Source organism: Amblyomma mixtum, chromosome 3 (genome assembly GCF_055824585.1).
Source record: "Amblyomma mixtum isolate Tamu chromosome 3, ASM5582458v1, whole genome shotgun sequence".
Lineage (NCBI taxonomy): Eukaryota > Metazoa > Arthropoda > Arachnida > Ixodida > Ixodidae > Amblyomma > Amblyomma mixtum.
The window spans coordinates 381,698,666-381,715,625 of NC_143014.1; the positions used below are offsets into that span (position 1 = coordinate 381,698,666).

The following is a 16,960-nucleotide window of genomic DNA, read 5'->3' on the forward strand; positions in this document are numbered from 1 at the left end:
GACCACCCGGGGTTCTTTAACGTGCACTGACATCGCACAATACACGGGCCTCTAGAATTTCGCCTTCATCGAAATTCGACCGCCGCGGCCGGGATCGAACCCGCGTCTTTCGGGTCAGCAGCCGAGCGCCATAACCATTGAGCCACCGCGGCGGCCAAATTTACTATCACCACACTGCAATGATTGCCGCACGTTGGCATACATTTTGCTAATCAAAGCGCACTCCTTCACTCCATGTCGCACTGTCTGCTCGTTGGGTTATTGTTGAGTCCTCTCCTTCCATGAGCGCAAGAAAAAAAAAGCGCACGCACCTGCACATTGTTTTGCTTGAGCGTCTCGAACGGTCGCTGGCTCGCTCGTGCAGTTTCTTTGCAACCTCAGACCGCAGTGCTCGAAACCTAGCCTGAATGTGGAATGCGCTTCTCCGCTTTCAAAACTAAATGCCCCCTTCATTCATAGCGCATTAAGTGCAAATAAGAGAAACCTCAAAAAACAAAAAACGCAACAACATCGGAGGGCGCTTGATTGTACAAAGTGAGGACAATCACATGAGCAACGTATAATCGCATCACATTATCTTGTCGGACGCCTATTCCTCATATTCCCTACGCGTGACTCGGTGACAAATCACATCGGTCTTGCCTTATTTGCCTCACATTTGTTTCGTTTCATGAAAAAAAAAATTCCTGAATACCCTGCGAAATGGCTGCGGAGAGTCGACGCCATCAGCCAGGCCAGGGTGTTTAAAAAATCCGCGATGGATGTAAACATAGCAAACTCAAAGTCACCAAACAATATCATTCCAGTGATGCTCGAACGTTGTAACTTCGCAGTTATGTTAGCAATATGCCCCAAGCAGCAGATGTTACGATTATAATTGCTTTAAAGAGAAACCCTCAGCCGGGGCCCGTATTCCGCAACGTAAGGACAGAAGGCGACCTGTCTCGGGTCTGTATAGATTTGGCTGTCTAGAAGAATAACTGACGATTGGAATCGTGCGACGATATGAAAATTGAAGCAACGGTGACCACAAGAGGACTCGTTCTTGTACAAGTAAGCAATTGAAGCTATTAAACTCTAGAGGCTCCAGATACACAAAGAGCCGTTAAACAGAATGCACAACACAAGGATCCTTCTTTGCTCTTGTTAGCTGCCGTCTTTGCTGTCTGGATGTGCGGCGGAGGTGCGGCCGTTTCTCGCGGACTGGACATTTTGTCTACCAGAGTTGCCCCGATGGCGCCGCCGGCGAAGCCTGACCTCGGGCCAGGACCAACGTGAAGAGCGGTGTCTCTTCGCACTGTTCCGCTCCCGCTAAAAAACACACACACAAACCATCGCACAAGAGGACACTAAGGCGACGGGAAGGGGATGACGGGAGTAAGAGCCCTTCGACGAAAACGCACTTTTGTAACTCGCGTGGTAATGCCAATGATGAGCGCTAGTTGTGGAGACAAAATCATGTTTCTTCAATTATTCATCACCGATGCCACTCATGCAGGCTGCTCTGGTATTCTTTCAAGTTTCATGTCCACGGAGCGCCCTATAGTTCTGCGAAATCTAGCGGGAGGGGCGGAAGAAATCAAGGACAGTGAGGTATAGAAGCTGCGAAATTCTACTTTCAACCCCTAGCACATGTAACAAGTGAAGGCGGGCTAGTTGGTGGTTGGCAATGGGTGGTGTACGAAATACCCCTCACATGTGGTAATTGCTACATAGGGCAAACTGGACGTTGCCTGAATGTTAGACTTCAGGAGCATCGCACAGCCGTTGAATCATTGGCGGGTGGGCGGGGAACTGGCAAAACATTGTCACCATTGTCATAACTGCACGCCCAGATTCCGCGACACAGTTGTTCTGAAAAAATTAACGACCCAGTTTAGCAGATAAAAAAAAATGATCGTTGTATAAGCTCCACTTCAGTATCGTTATCCAAGAAAGAATTCAACTATCTAGATGCTAACTGGTGCCGCACGCGCCCACGTACCTGTATAATGTGATGGTGTCTGCTGTGCATCCGGTGTGATTACGAATCTTGTATAAATATGGTTATCCTTGTAGTAAACCTTAGTTGAAGTTCCGCGTCTTGTGCTGTGCTTTCCTCTCTTCGTCCCTCGTCGTTTTGCGCGGCTGCAATATGGACTCCATTGCAAGGTTATAGGCATGGACACCCACTCGAAGTGACAACGCGGCGGTCGCTTCGAAGAGCCGGTCAAAGCCCCGCGGCTCGCTGCTGGGTCGGTGGTCATTAAGAGGGTCGTCTCTCGTAAGGCTTTGCTCATCAAGTGTGCCGACTGGTTTGGCTTTTCTTCCGCTTCTGCGCTGTTTCTTGCATTTTTCTTTCCCTTCGAAACCTGGTTGTGGCTGCCCGTGCGCACTTCCTTTGTTCGTTTTATTTACAACACGGGCGCGGCGACGGAGGAGGCATGCGGCTCCCTGCCTTTACTGTTCGCGCCTCGTGTAACTCCTGGCTGCATAAACTGCGTCTTCCTCGGTAACCTCCGTCTTAAGAACTAGCGGGAATTCATAACGGGCTGCACAGACAAGAAATATTAGCCCGGAGTGCGGGCCGATCACCTACCCTCGCCCTCAGATCGTGCCTCTTGCCCTCTGTCACCCTCACCTCATCATGTATTCCCTCCTTCACCCTCGTCCTCGCGAATTTTCATGCGCCGATCATCCCTCACCCTCGCCTCACCGAGTGAAGTCCGCATGAGGTGAGGGTGAGGACGCCCTAATGAGGGCTCGACATCTTGAGGATGCCCAGGTCTGAACAGGACACATACCTGACTTTTCACTTTCCAGTTTGTTCCCCGTCTCCTCAGGTGCCCGCTGCTTGCTGGGAACAGTCTAACCGCGTCGGACGCAGGTGGCCTTGGAAGGGGAATTTTATTTTTTTTAAGACGGTGAGGTCGCCCCTTATAAATTAACCATCTATAAGTTATCGTGAACAGAGTCTCTCACTTTGTAACTTACAGCCTCCGAAAACGGGTTTTCTTCACAAGTTACACGACAGATTCTTGCGATTAACGGTAAATTGCCCGTCTTCAGGTGTAGCCTTTCCGCCGTGAAACCATAAGGAAAACATCAAATTAACTGCCACTATAACTTTCATTTTAGAGGTTATTACAGCTTGTAACTCTTATAGAAGTAGCTTTATACGTTACCACGTTTAAAGTGCTGGACCAGCGCCGGCATCGCCCGCTTCGCAATGTGAGCCGTCGGTACTCCCACTTAAGTTAGTTGCCTAGGTGTGGCAGTACCCAGACGGTAGGACCAGGTAGGACTGCTTGCGTCATGCTTGCGTATGAGAGCGGGGTCCTGGAGGTCTGGTGATCGGTCTGTCCCACTCCTACACCACGCATCTGTGAGCTTCTTCCTACCTACCCCTTTTTGTGTAGCTCTCGCTTCATCCGCGGCGCGGCGCTTTTTCCAGCATCAACGGCTGGAGCAGCAGCTTTGCTCGCCGTTTGTAGAGCCGGGCTGAGGTGTTTGCTCCGCTTATCACTTGAGGATCGCGGCTGGCATACTTGAGGCGCTGCTTGAGGTGTTTGCGCTGCTTATTGCTGTTCCTTGCCAGACGAATAGAGTGTTGTAATTTGTCGTTTTGGTTCGTTTCATGGCAGCAATGTAAACGAAAATTGTTTTCCGCGTGTAAATGGCATGGTCCGCGAAGCTGACGAGGTGTCCTCGCAGCAGCAGTAAAATGGCACCGGTTAATTATGTTCAGTACGGCTGTTGCTTTTAGTTTTTTTGTGATGTGTGGGAGTTTTTAAGCTCGTTTATGTGAAGCTGAGGGACACCGCTGCACAGACGTCGAATAAAAGGAGATGTTTACATATACTCACTTACATATATGTACAACTATTTACAGAAATAACATGCACATTATGTTACATGCATCTGCTGCTATGTACACCTCGTTGCATTTATAGTCATTTATATTTATAGCATTTGTGTCTATTTGCTTGTATTTACACGTATTTGCAGTTATAAGAAATTTGCATTGTAGCGAAACCACTTTTATACGAGCGATGAGGACGAAGCACTTCATTCGCGGGTGAAAAAAAAACACCTACTGCCCCGCTGGAGCCGCAGTTAACTCTCTGGACTTTTGGGCTAGCTCCATTGTCTAGCACTTATCCATGGCCGGCCTGACTCTTCAATAAAAGTGGTGGCATCTTTCCCCACATTGCTACGCCCTCAACATCAGTTCAATGTATTCGCAGTTTGAGCACTTTGAGACAGAGTGGCTTTTTTGCGTGTAATGTGGCGACAAATTTTTTGTCTGTAGTATAGAGGGCATGGTTGCTAAGGAGGGGCTCCAATGAACTTCGCGCACAAAAGCTCTAAAAACATTCTTCTATGAGTAGGGTCTTCGTTCTCGCACGCCAGCACAGTAGCCTCCTTCAATACTTTGACGGCGTGTTCGGCGCTAGTTCTGAGCGGCTTGATAATGATCTTTCTGTGTTGCAGCACAACGTCAACAAAGGTCTTAATTGCGATCAACACAGAAACAAGTTTCTTTGTTGGGCATTTCAGCCCTACACGATCCTGGTATTTGATGAGGCAATCGATCGGAAAGTCGCTGACTGGCTTTTCAACAATCTGAATGCAGCGTTCGTGGTTCCAGTTATCTTTTAAGGCGGAAGCCTTCAATGCCACATCGTTGTCGGCAGAAGGTTGTCAGCAGAGGTGTCACGCTTTTTCTAGTCAGACCAGAAAAAAAAAAACCTTCGTGCACGTTGGGATTCGAACCACCATCCTCCCCTTCCGCAGCCGAACGTGCTAATGGCTACGCTACTTCCTGCCAACGCATATGTAGCTCTCCTTGTCTAGGACGCTGCAGAGTGTTTGCAGAAAGGCGTCGAATCAGACGGATGCCTCGCAAACGCCCTCCAGTGCCGCCAGCATTTAAGATTCACAAACAATTGTGTTCTTAATTAACATATTCTTAAGCACACATCAGTGACACAAGGAGCAACACCGCGCTAAAGGCTTTCGCCTCATCGCACTTTAGGTCAACAAAGTGGCCTCCTGAATTTTGTATTACTGGAGCGATGTATCCGCCAATCACCGCGATGCTGGCTAGCTCTGGATCCGGAAGACGCTGACTTGGAGATATGCACAGTTTCAATAGTATTTCCTCGGCGGCAGTGGGAAAAAAACCCTTTATCGAACAACTGCTGGGGTTCACTTTAGCAGAAATGGCAGTGACGCAGCAGAATGATGTGGAGTAGTTTACATTGCTTGACATCGAGGAAGACACGATGCCTGTTTTTAGCATATTTAGTCCTGATATCACATTGGACACATCCATAGTGTCGTTTCAACCGGCCGACCTTCGCAAAAATCAGAATGATGCCGCTTTTGGCTTGCTGGGGAACTTTGGAGGGAGCCCAAATTTGAAACCTTTGTCCTTCAATAAAAAACTAATGCACTCCCCATTAGATGTGGCGGTGAGCAAGAGTGTATGGTAATAAGGGAGTTCGATCCCGGCGGCGGCGGCCTAATTTCGATGGAGGCGAAATTCTAGAGGCCCGTGTACTGTGCGATGTCAGTGCACGTTAAAGAACCCCAGGTGGTCGAAATTTCCGGAGCACTTCACTACGGCGTCTCTCATTGCCTGAGTCGCTTTGGGACGTTAAACTCCAATAAACCAATAAACCAAACCTAATAAGGCAGTAATTACTCATTGACATCCACCCAAGCGCAGCCATACGGGTATACAAAGGAAAGCTATACAGCTTTCCCCTAAACATTTCATCAACACCGTTCCCACTTCGAGTTATTGATCAATTCGCCGTCGCCCTACCATAAGCTTGCCGTCCCGGTTAGCTCAATTGGTAGAGCGACTGCTCCGGTGAAGCGGTAGTCCCGGGTTCGAGCTCCGGATCAGAACGTATTTTTCTTTAACTGCGAAGTTTCTCAGAAAGTTGTATAGCTTTCCTTTGTAGCCGTATATCTGCGCTTGGGTGGACGTCAATGAGTAATTACTCCCTTATTACAAATCTACTCCACCTTGGGGGTTTCCCCTAAACATTTGATCAAGAGTGTATGGTGTGTCTCATTTCTGAGGTAACTCTCCTGACTGCTTTCTTCCTTCAGCCTCGACAGGTACGAAATGAAGTCGTGCTCGAGCCATTCTAGTCTCGAATCATCGGCGTCGTTGAACTGTCGGCCGTCTCGGTCTTTCTTGTGAATGTGTTGCGTTGCTAGCACCCATGAGGGCAAACCACCGGCGCATCATCAGCATGAATTCGACCGTTGGGCCTACCAACGTGAACTCCACGTCGCTTATGTGTATGGCTCGACTTTTCATGCATTCCAGGGCTGCTGCAGCAGGAGGGGAAAAATCTGTACAGCAGCGTTTACGCTCATCTTTTCGATGTTGGACGGATACACGCGGAGACGAGTGAGGAACTTCATCGGCTTCCCTGTTGAGCCTCGTTGCATTTTGTAGAGCTTCTTCAGCGGTGTCGCTAAAATCTGTTCGTCGGCACCCATATCTTTTGCCAGGAATTGCGATCTCACATTCTTTATGATGCGTCTCTGGTGGAAAGCAGCCAAAATGCGCCTGGTCTCGTCCGACGGATGTGGAGCAATAGCCGTGGCAGACCCCTTGCAGAGGATGCCCTTTGCAGCGGCATTGCTTTCATGGTTGTTGGTGACAAGCGCACCATCTCAAAACCAATTTCTTCGATTTTCTTGATGACACGTCATTGTACTTCAGTGTCTCAGCAAGCTGGACTCTGGTGGAAACTTTCGTGAAGAAATAGGCGAAAGGAGTCTTAAATGGTGCGCTAAGACCACAAAGGAAAAAGTTGGCGAGGTCGTCGTTTTCGGTGCCCACCAAGTGGTGTAATTCTGGGCTCATGTCAACTTCTCCCAAAAAAGCGTCACGCCGCTTATGGTACACCAGCCGTTCCTTGATTCGCATGTCATCAACTATTAAGCTGCATACTCTTCCCTGAGGAGCAGTTAGGGTTAGCAATTCTGCTTCCAGAAGTGCTGAACCCGACTTGCCCGGCTGTAAATTTAAGGTATTTTTGCAAGGTGCTCCTGCATGGAATACGAAGAAGGTATTCATGTGCTTTTGCCGACAGGAAAAAGAGTATGGTCGAATCTGATTGTCGGTTCCGACCATGACGGTCGTTTCCCTCCGTAGTTTTTACATGGTCGTGTGTAAATGACGCTTGCAGATCATTTTCCTCGGAAGCTTCTACAATTCTACAGAATGCGCTTACTCCAGAATCTTCCTTCAACTTGCGCACCTCTTCCTTGTAACGTTCAATCTTTTGCTTAAAAGTGCTTATCTTTTGTCAAAGGACTCTCTCTTTACGTTTCCATTTCTGGCGCTCCACCAAGGTTCTGGAAGTTGTTTTGATAAGGTCCGTCTGACAGCTGTAGCTTCATTCCCCGATTGTGTTAGGTTTCGACGCACGCATACTCTGTTTACGTCGCTCCGACAACTGCCTGGCAGTTAAAGTACGTGTGTTGCAATATATGTCGCTTGCGGGAGGAATGTAGTGATGAGAGAAATTGTGAGCTCCAAATTCATGTTCACAGCACGCGACCTCACGACAGACTGGCTCGGAAGTTCCGGTTTGTGTTCTCGAGATACATCTACTGTGCCTTCCTGGCTCTGTAGATACTCTTTCAGCCGGGGGCATAAAATCGTGTGGTGTGTTGGGCAAGGCTGCTACTGAAGGGCCAATCGAGCTGGTTTCGCCCACTTGGCCACCAGCGATGTAAGGAACAGGGCTACCAAACGTTTCTTCTGCAGCATCAACAAACAGCTCGTCATACGTGGTTTGGAGCTCTTCCTTGAGAGGCTTTTTGCTTGGTACTCTATCTTCGTCGAGTTCGTGTCCCGCCTCCATCAGACATTCGGCCAGAATAAAATTGCGGCATGCAGGGGAACCCTTCAGGAAGAAAATGCTTGCTACAGGAGGTGGAGCGAGCCGGCGCATTGTTGGGCGGCCAGTCTTTGCGTCCGATAACTTCCAGCCACTGCTCACGCAGCGCGTCGTCAGTGGGAATATAGTGGACCTCGAATGACCTGCATGATGGCACGCAGCAGTAAGGCATCCTGCGGCAAAAAATGGGAGCACGGAGACTGCACTCTATAAGCTTCGAAAAAGTAGCAAGGAATGCGAGGTGACAGCTAGCTTCCACGCTTTGAGCCTTATTGCGTGAACACCTATCTTAACTCGAGCAGTTGCTAAACCGGTCGGCGCGGAGATTCGCTTCGTTTACGCACACTCATCGAAGTTACGGTGACTGCATCTGAACATGTGCTGAAGCGGACTTCATTTCGGGTTTATCTGTCTGTTTTTCCTCAAGCGATTTTTTTTAGTTTTGCGTCGTTTTATTAGCGCGTGGTTTATTAGCGCCTGTGTCTCATTCGACGGTAGTAGTTCGAATGATACACCGCAGTGATTTTCCTACACACTTCCTGATTGTTCTTCTGAAGCCCCATCGCCTTCCAATCGTATTTTTTTTTACTCTCAACTGGGAATTATATTTAATTGCACCGGAAGAAGGGCATGCACACGAAACGTCGCATCATCCATAGCTGGCTTGCGGTAGAAGACACCACGACTTCCACACGAAAGAAAGTTGAGTAGGTTTGCAATTGTGAATCTTGAAATCATGCAGTGGTTCAGGGGAACACCCCCAAATGCGCATTACCTTTCTGCAAGGAGTTTAACTGACTGCTTCGAAGCGGCGGCGGTAAAGAAATGAACTCTTGAAAAAGGGGGAAACCTCTATTTCTATGTTTAAGGAGAATTCCTACACGGCCGACGAGTGCGCCGACATCAACGGACACGAAATCCTGAGTCAGTGCATCGCTGCACTCGGACTGAATTTAGCAACGCAAAAATACCTTTCCGGAAAGCACTGCGATCTTTAAGCATAAAACATGCACTACTACTGCAGGGAAGTCTTAGTTCAGATGAAGATTTAAAGGCGACTGTAGCTAGCAGCGACACACGTACCTTATAATAGCAGCAATTCACCAATGGGCATGGGCCACAAACCGCGCAGGATTGCGCAAAGTGCGAGGTGGAAGCCTAGATTGCATTTCTGTATTAAGGTCTCTAAAGCGTCTGGTATTCTCTTCGAAACAGCATGCGGAGGGGCCGAAACCCAATGGCACGCGTTCCTTTACTACGTGTGTGAGACTTTATTCAAACATTTATGGCACTAATTGGCTGATGAAATTCACCTGCTGAAGCATGCAGCGCCTTGGGTTTGGGGCATGTCATATTGAAGGCGTGTCTCAATGCAGGCCTGCAGGTTAACATGCTCTCAGGTGCGAATACACGATCGTTTTTCCATTGTCTTCACCAAAATGAGGCCGTCACGGCCGTGGATTCAGCATCCAATCCCCTGCAAAGCAAAAGACCACGACAACTGAATCCCCTCAGCGCAGCAGTTGCAGAACTGAGGCCAAGCCAATAACTTGGCAGCTAGTAAATGCATTGGCATCAGCTGCGGCGCTGTGTGTTTGCGAATGAAGTTCACTTTTCGTTTCTTAAAACAATCGTAGCTGTAGGCTGCCAAGGACAGAGAAAAATCCTTATATGTCGTCGCAATGATGACAGCTTATCATGGCAAAAGCAGATCTACGACTTGAAAGCTATTGCTACCTGACAATTTCGAAAAATGCTTTCTCAGGAAGATTTACCATGCCTTCTTAATTTCATTCTCCCATTTTCCTTACTATTATGACTAAATTGCAAGCCAAAATAGGAAAACTTATTACTGACTACATTTTCTATCTGATTTCATATTTCCGCCAGGCAGTTTCAGTGCCTCTCCCGGAATGTTTCAGCGTTTTAGCTAAAAGACATACATGATTCGAATAAGCCGCCACAGCCTTTCGTAGCGATGTCAATGCCGCTTCACCGCACTCTGTGTGGCTCCTCTTAAAACAAGCGCCAGCAGCAGTTCCACGATGGGCAGCGCCACCAACGGTGCGCGCTATGACAGGTCAATACTAGACAGCCAGCCTGATGATCATGAGAGATGCAGAGCGGCGCCTCACAAAGAAACACAGAACGTTATAAAAAATGACTTCGTCCGCTTTCCGCCGTCGGGAGCCAACTAGACGGCCCTCTCCTCCACAGACGTAGTGCAAGTGCGAAGGCTAGCCGACGGGGGAGAGTAGGAAAGGGTGATAGAAGAGGGCCTTGGACGCTCGGATTGGCCGTACTCGGCAGGCATAGTAAAAATAAACGAGGCTTTGGGCAGACCTACGGCGCTTGTGGGAGCACAACAGCCAGTCAAGCTCATTCGAAGGTTCCTTGTAGACGCTTGCGTCCGCGTTTCGCCGCCATCGTTGAAGGAGCTCATGTCGGACTTGGTGCAGTTGTCTTCCCCGTTTGGAAGAATTACGCTTTTTTTTCCTCCCGACAGCACACTTGTCCCTCGTCGAGATGATTATTAACCCGCTGCTCACGACGTTGCAGTGACGTCAAGGTTGGCATATGATTGGTTCCACCGTCTAGTGAACGGCGGCAGGTTGAGAGAAAGGATCGCGCCGGTATTCGACCGCTTCCACGGAACCGTATCAAAGTTTGCCTGTTCCATCATGTTCTAAAGTGATCATGTGCGAACAAACGGATTTTGAGGACGGAAAGTAAGGCGAGTTGCTGGTGGTGTTTGTTCATCACGCGAGAAAGCCGTGTACGACAAATACAAGAAAACAAGAAACAAAGTGCTAAGGATTTTGATCATAATTAGACTTTCGCTGTCCCTGCTAAGCAACGTATGGCTGGTGAAGCTTCGACGCCGGCAGGTACTCCGGATCTCGCCGTCTTGGTCCTAAGAACTATACCTAGATTAATTAATCATACGACCTGTACAACTGAGCAATTCTCTTCCCTCTCGCAGAGCGGCAGCGGGATCAGGTGCTGCGCGCAGCCATGGACATCCTGGATGTACTGGGAGGTTTTGGCCTCTACCACGTCCTCATGGTATTTCTGGTGGTCCTGCGAGCCTTCCCCACTGCCTGGACCAACATGATGACGCCCATCGTGGCTCCAGACATGAACCATTGGTGCGCTCGGCCCGAAGGCGCTCCCTCCAGCATCACGAACATGAGCGCGGATGAATGGAAGTCGTGGGCCGTACCCGAGCTCGCCAACGGGTTCTCTAGGTGCCACATGTACCGGGTGTTCGAGGACGCCAATGGTTCCTGGATGGTGGACAGAAACCAGACACTTCCATGCGATCGCTGGGAGTACGACACGTCCGTCTACGAGAGCACAATCGTCAATGAGGTGAGCCACCCGCGTCTTCGTCATCCAGCGTATCACGTACCACAAACATTGTGCGCTATATATGCTCTGAGCTGTTTTATGCGAAATATATGAGCAAGCTATTTCCCCTTTTCCGGAGCTCTTCGTGGCGTCACGTATTGCAAAAGAACCTAGAATGGCTTTTTATGACTGCATAGAACAACTGTTCCCTCGAAATGAGGCCGTAATTTACATTATGGTCTAAAAAGATATTGAAATAACTGAATGAAGATTTTGCCCTGAAAAGTCTGTATCATTACGCAGAATTTAAATACGCGAATTACTGCAGAAATACTTCAAAGGGAAGTTTGTGAACAAGAGAGTTTTCGCTGCAAGGGCGTGCCCGTTTCTTCCAAGGCACTATTCGGGTCCCGTCAAAGATTCGTGTGCAGTTTCCGCTTGCCGAAAGGGAAGAGAGAAAAGAGAGAAAATGAAAATGACGTCGCCGTTTGCGGAAAGGCAAAGATGCATGAACTGACTATAACAGAAAGGAGATTATGCACCGGCCCTCACACCAGTCGATGCCGAATTTTCGACACGTGAGCGACACGGCGAAAGCAGAAAAGGTTATGAGGAGCAATAACAATGAAATTTCGGAAAGACGAGAGAATTAATTTACAACACGAATCGAAGTAAGATCACTTGAAGGCAGATAGAGTGGCGAGCGGGGCGGGCCACAAGTGTCACTAAACAATGAACGCTCTCTAACAGCAAGGGTCCGACGGACCATGACCGCAAGCTGGTTCGCGTAATGACTAACACAGTGACGACATTACGCATAAGAGAACGACGATTATGTTTATTTATGTCACGGGACGGCTAGACTGACTGCTTTGCGGTGTGAAAAATGCCCGGGCAGGAACTCGCGGTTCGTGCAGTAGAGCGCGTGCGCGGGCAGCGTCCCGGCTGCTTCCGACATGTGTGTTCCCCTCGCCACACGTTTTCGGGCTCTGGCCTCCCGCATACGTGCAGCGTTCCGAGCACGCCGTTCACTCTTGGCTAGATTCGCGTATTTTTTTTTCTGCAGCCAAACCAGTAGTTGAGAAAAATAATCCTCCTTCCAACCTAAGTGATGTGCTACGTCGTTGCTTGCGGTTTTATCACCTCCAAATGTGGGCATTTGACCTCAAAGACCTCGACCTCACTACGACCTCAAATAAAATTTGGTGACCTCACTTAACCTTAACCTCATCAGTTAAGGTCGAGCTCTCCACAGTCGCCCTCACCTTACTTTTCCAGAGACCACTGGCGACGTCACTAAGCCTCACCTCAACCTCATATTGTAAGGCTGAGGTCGGGTGTCGACCTTGAAAAACAAACAAAAATGGAGGAAAATAGTTATTCCCTCAAAATAATTAACACCCCATTCCTTGAGAATCGAATGGGATCGGTAAGTCAAAATGACGACGATACCATTATAAAAGTCGTTATAAATGATGGCATTTATTGGGTATAATTATTCAAAGTATAGTGTACATATACTAGTAAATGCGCACTCAACAGAAAAAACTTACACTTTCGCATGAGTGCTCGCAGAGATTGTTTATTATCTGCACGAGGAATACCCAGCGTCTCCCGCAGGCCAGAGTGTACCTGGCGCGACGGCCACCAGTACTTCGCGGTGTACTTCTACAATTACTTTCGTTTCCGGGTAAATATCTGCAGACGCATCAGTTTTAACGTTCGGCAACCTGTTTCATATATACCTGCTTGTATCGAACGCGGCTTTCGTCACCAAACTAACTGATACTCGGCTGACGCCGACCTTACACTGCATAGAGTATAAATTGCAGGTATGTAGAGGGAAGCTACATACAATGCGCTTTTTGGATTTAAGAATAGGCGGAGAGGGCAGCATAATTGGTTGTCGATGTATTGGCAATCTGTTTGTTTGTTCATTGTTTATTGGGGTTTAACGTCCCAAAGTGACTCAGGCTATGAGAGACGCCGTAGTGAAGGGCTCCGGAAATTTCGACCACCTGGGGTTCTTTAACGTGCACTGACATCGCACATAGTACACGCGCCTCTAGAATTTCGCCTCCATCGAAATTCGGCCGCCGCAGCCGATTCGAACCCGCGTGTTTCGGGCCAGCAGCCGAGCGCCGTAACCACTGAGCCACTGCGGCGGGGCAATATTGCCAATCTGATGCACACAAACATATAACGAGTACATCTTGATTTTTCTCAGCTCTATTCGGCATAGCGACAGGAGGCAGCGTAGTAGAAATTTTTATCCTGTAAACACCCTTTTCAGTCCTATGTACACTCCCTTTAGTAACTATTAATAAGCTGTGACTACAATGCGCGGACAGAGCGAGTTGTGTTTGTTTCTGTGTGTAACTAAGCGCCTTTTTTTTTAATGTTCAGCTATTAGTTTTTTTTCTTCAGCCACTTGACTATCGCGTGTCTCTTTGAAGAAAACTTAAATGGCTAACCGGTCTGTGGCGCCTAGCCCGATGAGTCGGTGGCGAGCTGGACACCCACGTAGGAGATACATAAACATAGCCTGCAAGATGTGCGTCATGCCACTGCTGAGAAGCGTCGTGCGGAAAAACCTGAGAGGCTTTTTCCGAAATGGGTAATTTTGTGACCAATCTCGCACATTGTTGTGTGTGTTGATTTTAGAAAATTTTCAATTTCTCCTAGGACGTAGGAAAACGTGCCTTGAACTGCGTAAACTGTCACTGTTGTAACATACTGAGTGTGTCTCCAGAAGAAAGACCTGCGTGTCGCAGTGGGACCTGGTGTGTGGCCGCAGCTACCACCGATCCGTCGCGCAGAGCGTCGTCATGGCGGGTGCCCTTGTCGGAGTGCTCCTCTTCGGCGAGATGTCGGACCGGTAAGTCCCGCCGTTGCGCTTGTGCTGCGACCCAGCAATTGGCCTGCGCGGTGCAACACCGGCGCTGCATTTCTTGGCCCCGAGCTGGAAACCGCGCCCTTTTGTAATTCTCCAAGGCACGAAAGCCACTTCAAAATGCATTAGTGGCACCGCCACGCGACTACGCTTGTGCGTTTTCCGCCTTTCAAGATGTTACGAACAATTCCTAGCGCAGACGTCGAAACGGTTCGGCGGATCGGTAGCTGTCGTGGTTCTCGCAAGGGCCTTGATTCCGGCGCTCTGCCTTAATAGCCCAACGCATGTTCGCGCGATGGCGATTGCGTAGCTGTGGCAGGTGTAAACGCAGGGAGAATTAAGGCAAAACGCGACATTTTGGTACTTGGCGCCACCTAGCTTGTGAACGGGCAGTATAATTAATTAGATATTTTGTTCGCATAATCAGTCTCGTGTTCTCTATTACTCCACTTCAGTATGACAATATTGGTCTTTTCCAAGGAAGAAAAAAATTAGGATGGGAGCCTTGGTGAACACGAAAACGGTCAAAAAGCCGCGAATTTCTGCACGCCACATTTTTCGGTGGGTATAGCTTATCCGACCAAGCGTCTAGGACTTGCTTGAGTATATATTTATTACAATTTGTTATTTGTCTTATGTTACGCAGAGTTTAAGAATTTTTGCGCCTCGAGTTCTCCGGAGTGAATCATTTTAGCATGGAACAAAACAAGACATGTCGGGGTTCTTCAGGGCCTAAACTAAAGATAATGGTTTCAGTACTTGTCCAAAAGCTTCTTACTTTTTCATCGCAGTCTAGGACAGAGAAAAACATTGATTGCAGTTTGACGCGAAGATGACGAGTAGAAAGCCCTGGAAAGCATCAAGCAGGCTCGCGCAGCCAAACGTTTTGTGTCCATAAACACGCCCACCATGGAACAATAAAACTGATGTGGAAATATGAAGGAAGGAAACTGCACAGAGTTGCTTTGTAATATAACTGGCACAGTATTTCGGGTCAGCAATAAAGCTTACTTGCACAGCACATTCTGACACTGGAGCAAGTTTGGTTGGGTCCGGACTACAATCACGTGCAAAAGATGGTGTTCACGTTAGGCGAATCGAACCAAACCTTATTTACATTCGACAGAAAAGAAGCGAAAGAGCAACAGCCGTGAAACGAATGGGCAAAAAGGTTGCGAAGGAGGCAGGAAATTCAAAAGGATCCGCAGACAGGGTATACACACGCAAAGCCACGCTGAACTGACTTATCACTCGCACGTCAAGGAACGAAACAATGGCCGATTCTGCCTGTATGCACTGTTTACCATACGGAGAGGCTCGCAAAAAATGTGTGCCCGAGGGCTGGGGGCAAAATGCGACATTTTGAACCTCGCAACATTATAGAAGTCTACTCCATATTTAGTAAGCACGATGCCAGGACGGTAGCAAAGAATTTTTAATACTCGTTTTTGAAACTTATGAAGACATAAAACAAGGAAATGATTTGCAAACAGGTGTCGCGGTTTGCCGCACTCTCCCCTAATTACTTTAATTATTGGCTTATATACGTATTATATACGTATTAAAGGATGCACACCCTATATTAGGGCATATGAAGGAGAGGCATACGTTTATCAGACAAAACACAATTAAAGAAAATGAAAAAAATGCGAAGAAAAAGAAAAGTTTGCAGAAATAATAAATTTAAAAGCACACTCACAATGCACAACATCTCACTACCACGAACAAGCAGGAAAAAAAAGCTAGTGCGCAAGTAATGACAAAGAAGGAAAACTTAAGTGAAGGACATATCCAGCGGGAGCCAGCTGGACAGCAAACCTTTTAAGATAAGCTTTTCAAGATGAACGAAAACCAGCTCACCCAGCTAGCCATTCTTCAACATAAGCAAGGCTAAACTTTGTACGTAAGAGAGTGGGCCGTCAACGCATGCTTCGTAAAGTACAATTGACAAACTGAACTACATGTCAATTCTCAGTAGATAAACACCTTTACCTACGCAACACTTCTTGAAAGACATGGTTTATGGTGGTTTAACGTCTCAAAGCGCCTCAGGCTATGAGGGACGCCGTAGTGAAGGGCTCCGGAGATTTCGACCACCTGGGATTCTTTAACGGATTTTATCGCTCAGTACACGGGCCTCTAGAATTTCTCCTCCAAAGAAATTCAACCGCAGCGGCCGGGATCGAACCCGCGTCTTTCGGCCGCGTCTTTCGGGTCAGCAGCCGAGCACCATAACCACTTAGCCATCGGGGTGGCTACTTCTTGAAAGAATATATGTCACTAATCTTTTCTGTCTGGCCGGCATTAATTGGTTTCAAAGACCCGTTCAAGAATGCGCGACACAGGCCGCGGTGTTGATGACAGCGAGAATGACGGGGGAATGTAATTATTGTACGGACGGAAGAGAACCTTGCAAAACTGGGATGCGTCTCGTCCACTGCACAGAAAAACGGAATTTTATCTCAGTGGCAGTTCTACCAAAAGGAAAAGAAAAAAAAATTCACAGGCCACTTAAGACTGCTCACGTGCTGTGAAGTTGAAAGCATTAATTTGTCATCGTGATCGCTCGACCTAAGTATGCTCGGGCCCAACATTATCGGGCAAAAATTTTGCAAATTGAAAAGTTGTATGGTACTGTTGTGGAAATACTGAAGGCAATGGTCCATTCTTCTGATGTGTGTCAAAATCTTTCTCTTAGAGTGTTTTCATCGATCGCAACGAACAGTTAATAAGACCTCCGTCGAAAACCAAAAACGATACCAAAAACGATACCAAAAACGTTAATAGAAATAAAATAGAG

General features: G+C 47.9%; 1 protein-coding gene across 2 annotated transcripts in view; it reads left to right on the forward strand.

Annotated features, from left to right (window-relative positions):
• The window catches only part of LOC149357026 (organic cation transporter protein-like), a 76,268-nt gene that overhangs the window by 23,253 nt on the left and 36,055 nt on the right, over positions 1 to 16,960 (forward strand). For both annotated transcript variants that reach the window (XM_089584409.1, XM_089584410.1), the window contains exons 2-3: positions 10,900 to 11,288; positions 14,042 to 14,145. In XM_089584409.1, coding sequence (XP_089440535.1) covers positions 10,932 to 11,288; positions 14,042 to 14,145 — 461 coding nt within the window. In that variant the 5' untranslated portion in view covers positions 10,900 to 10,931. The remainder of the gene's footprint in view (positions 1 to 10,899; positions 11,289 to 14,041; positions 14,146 to 16,960) is intronic.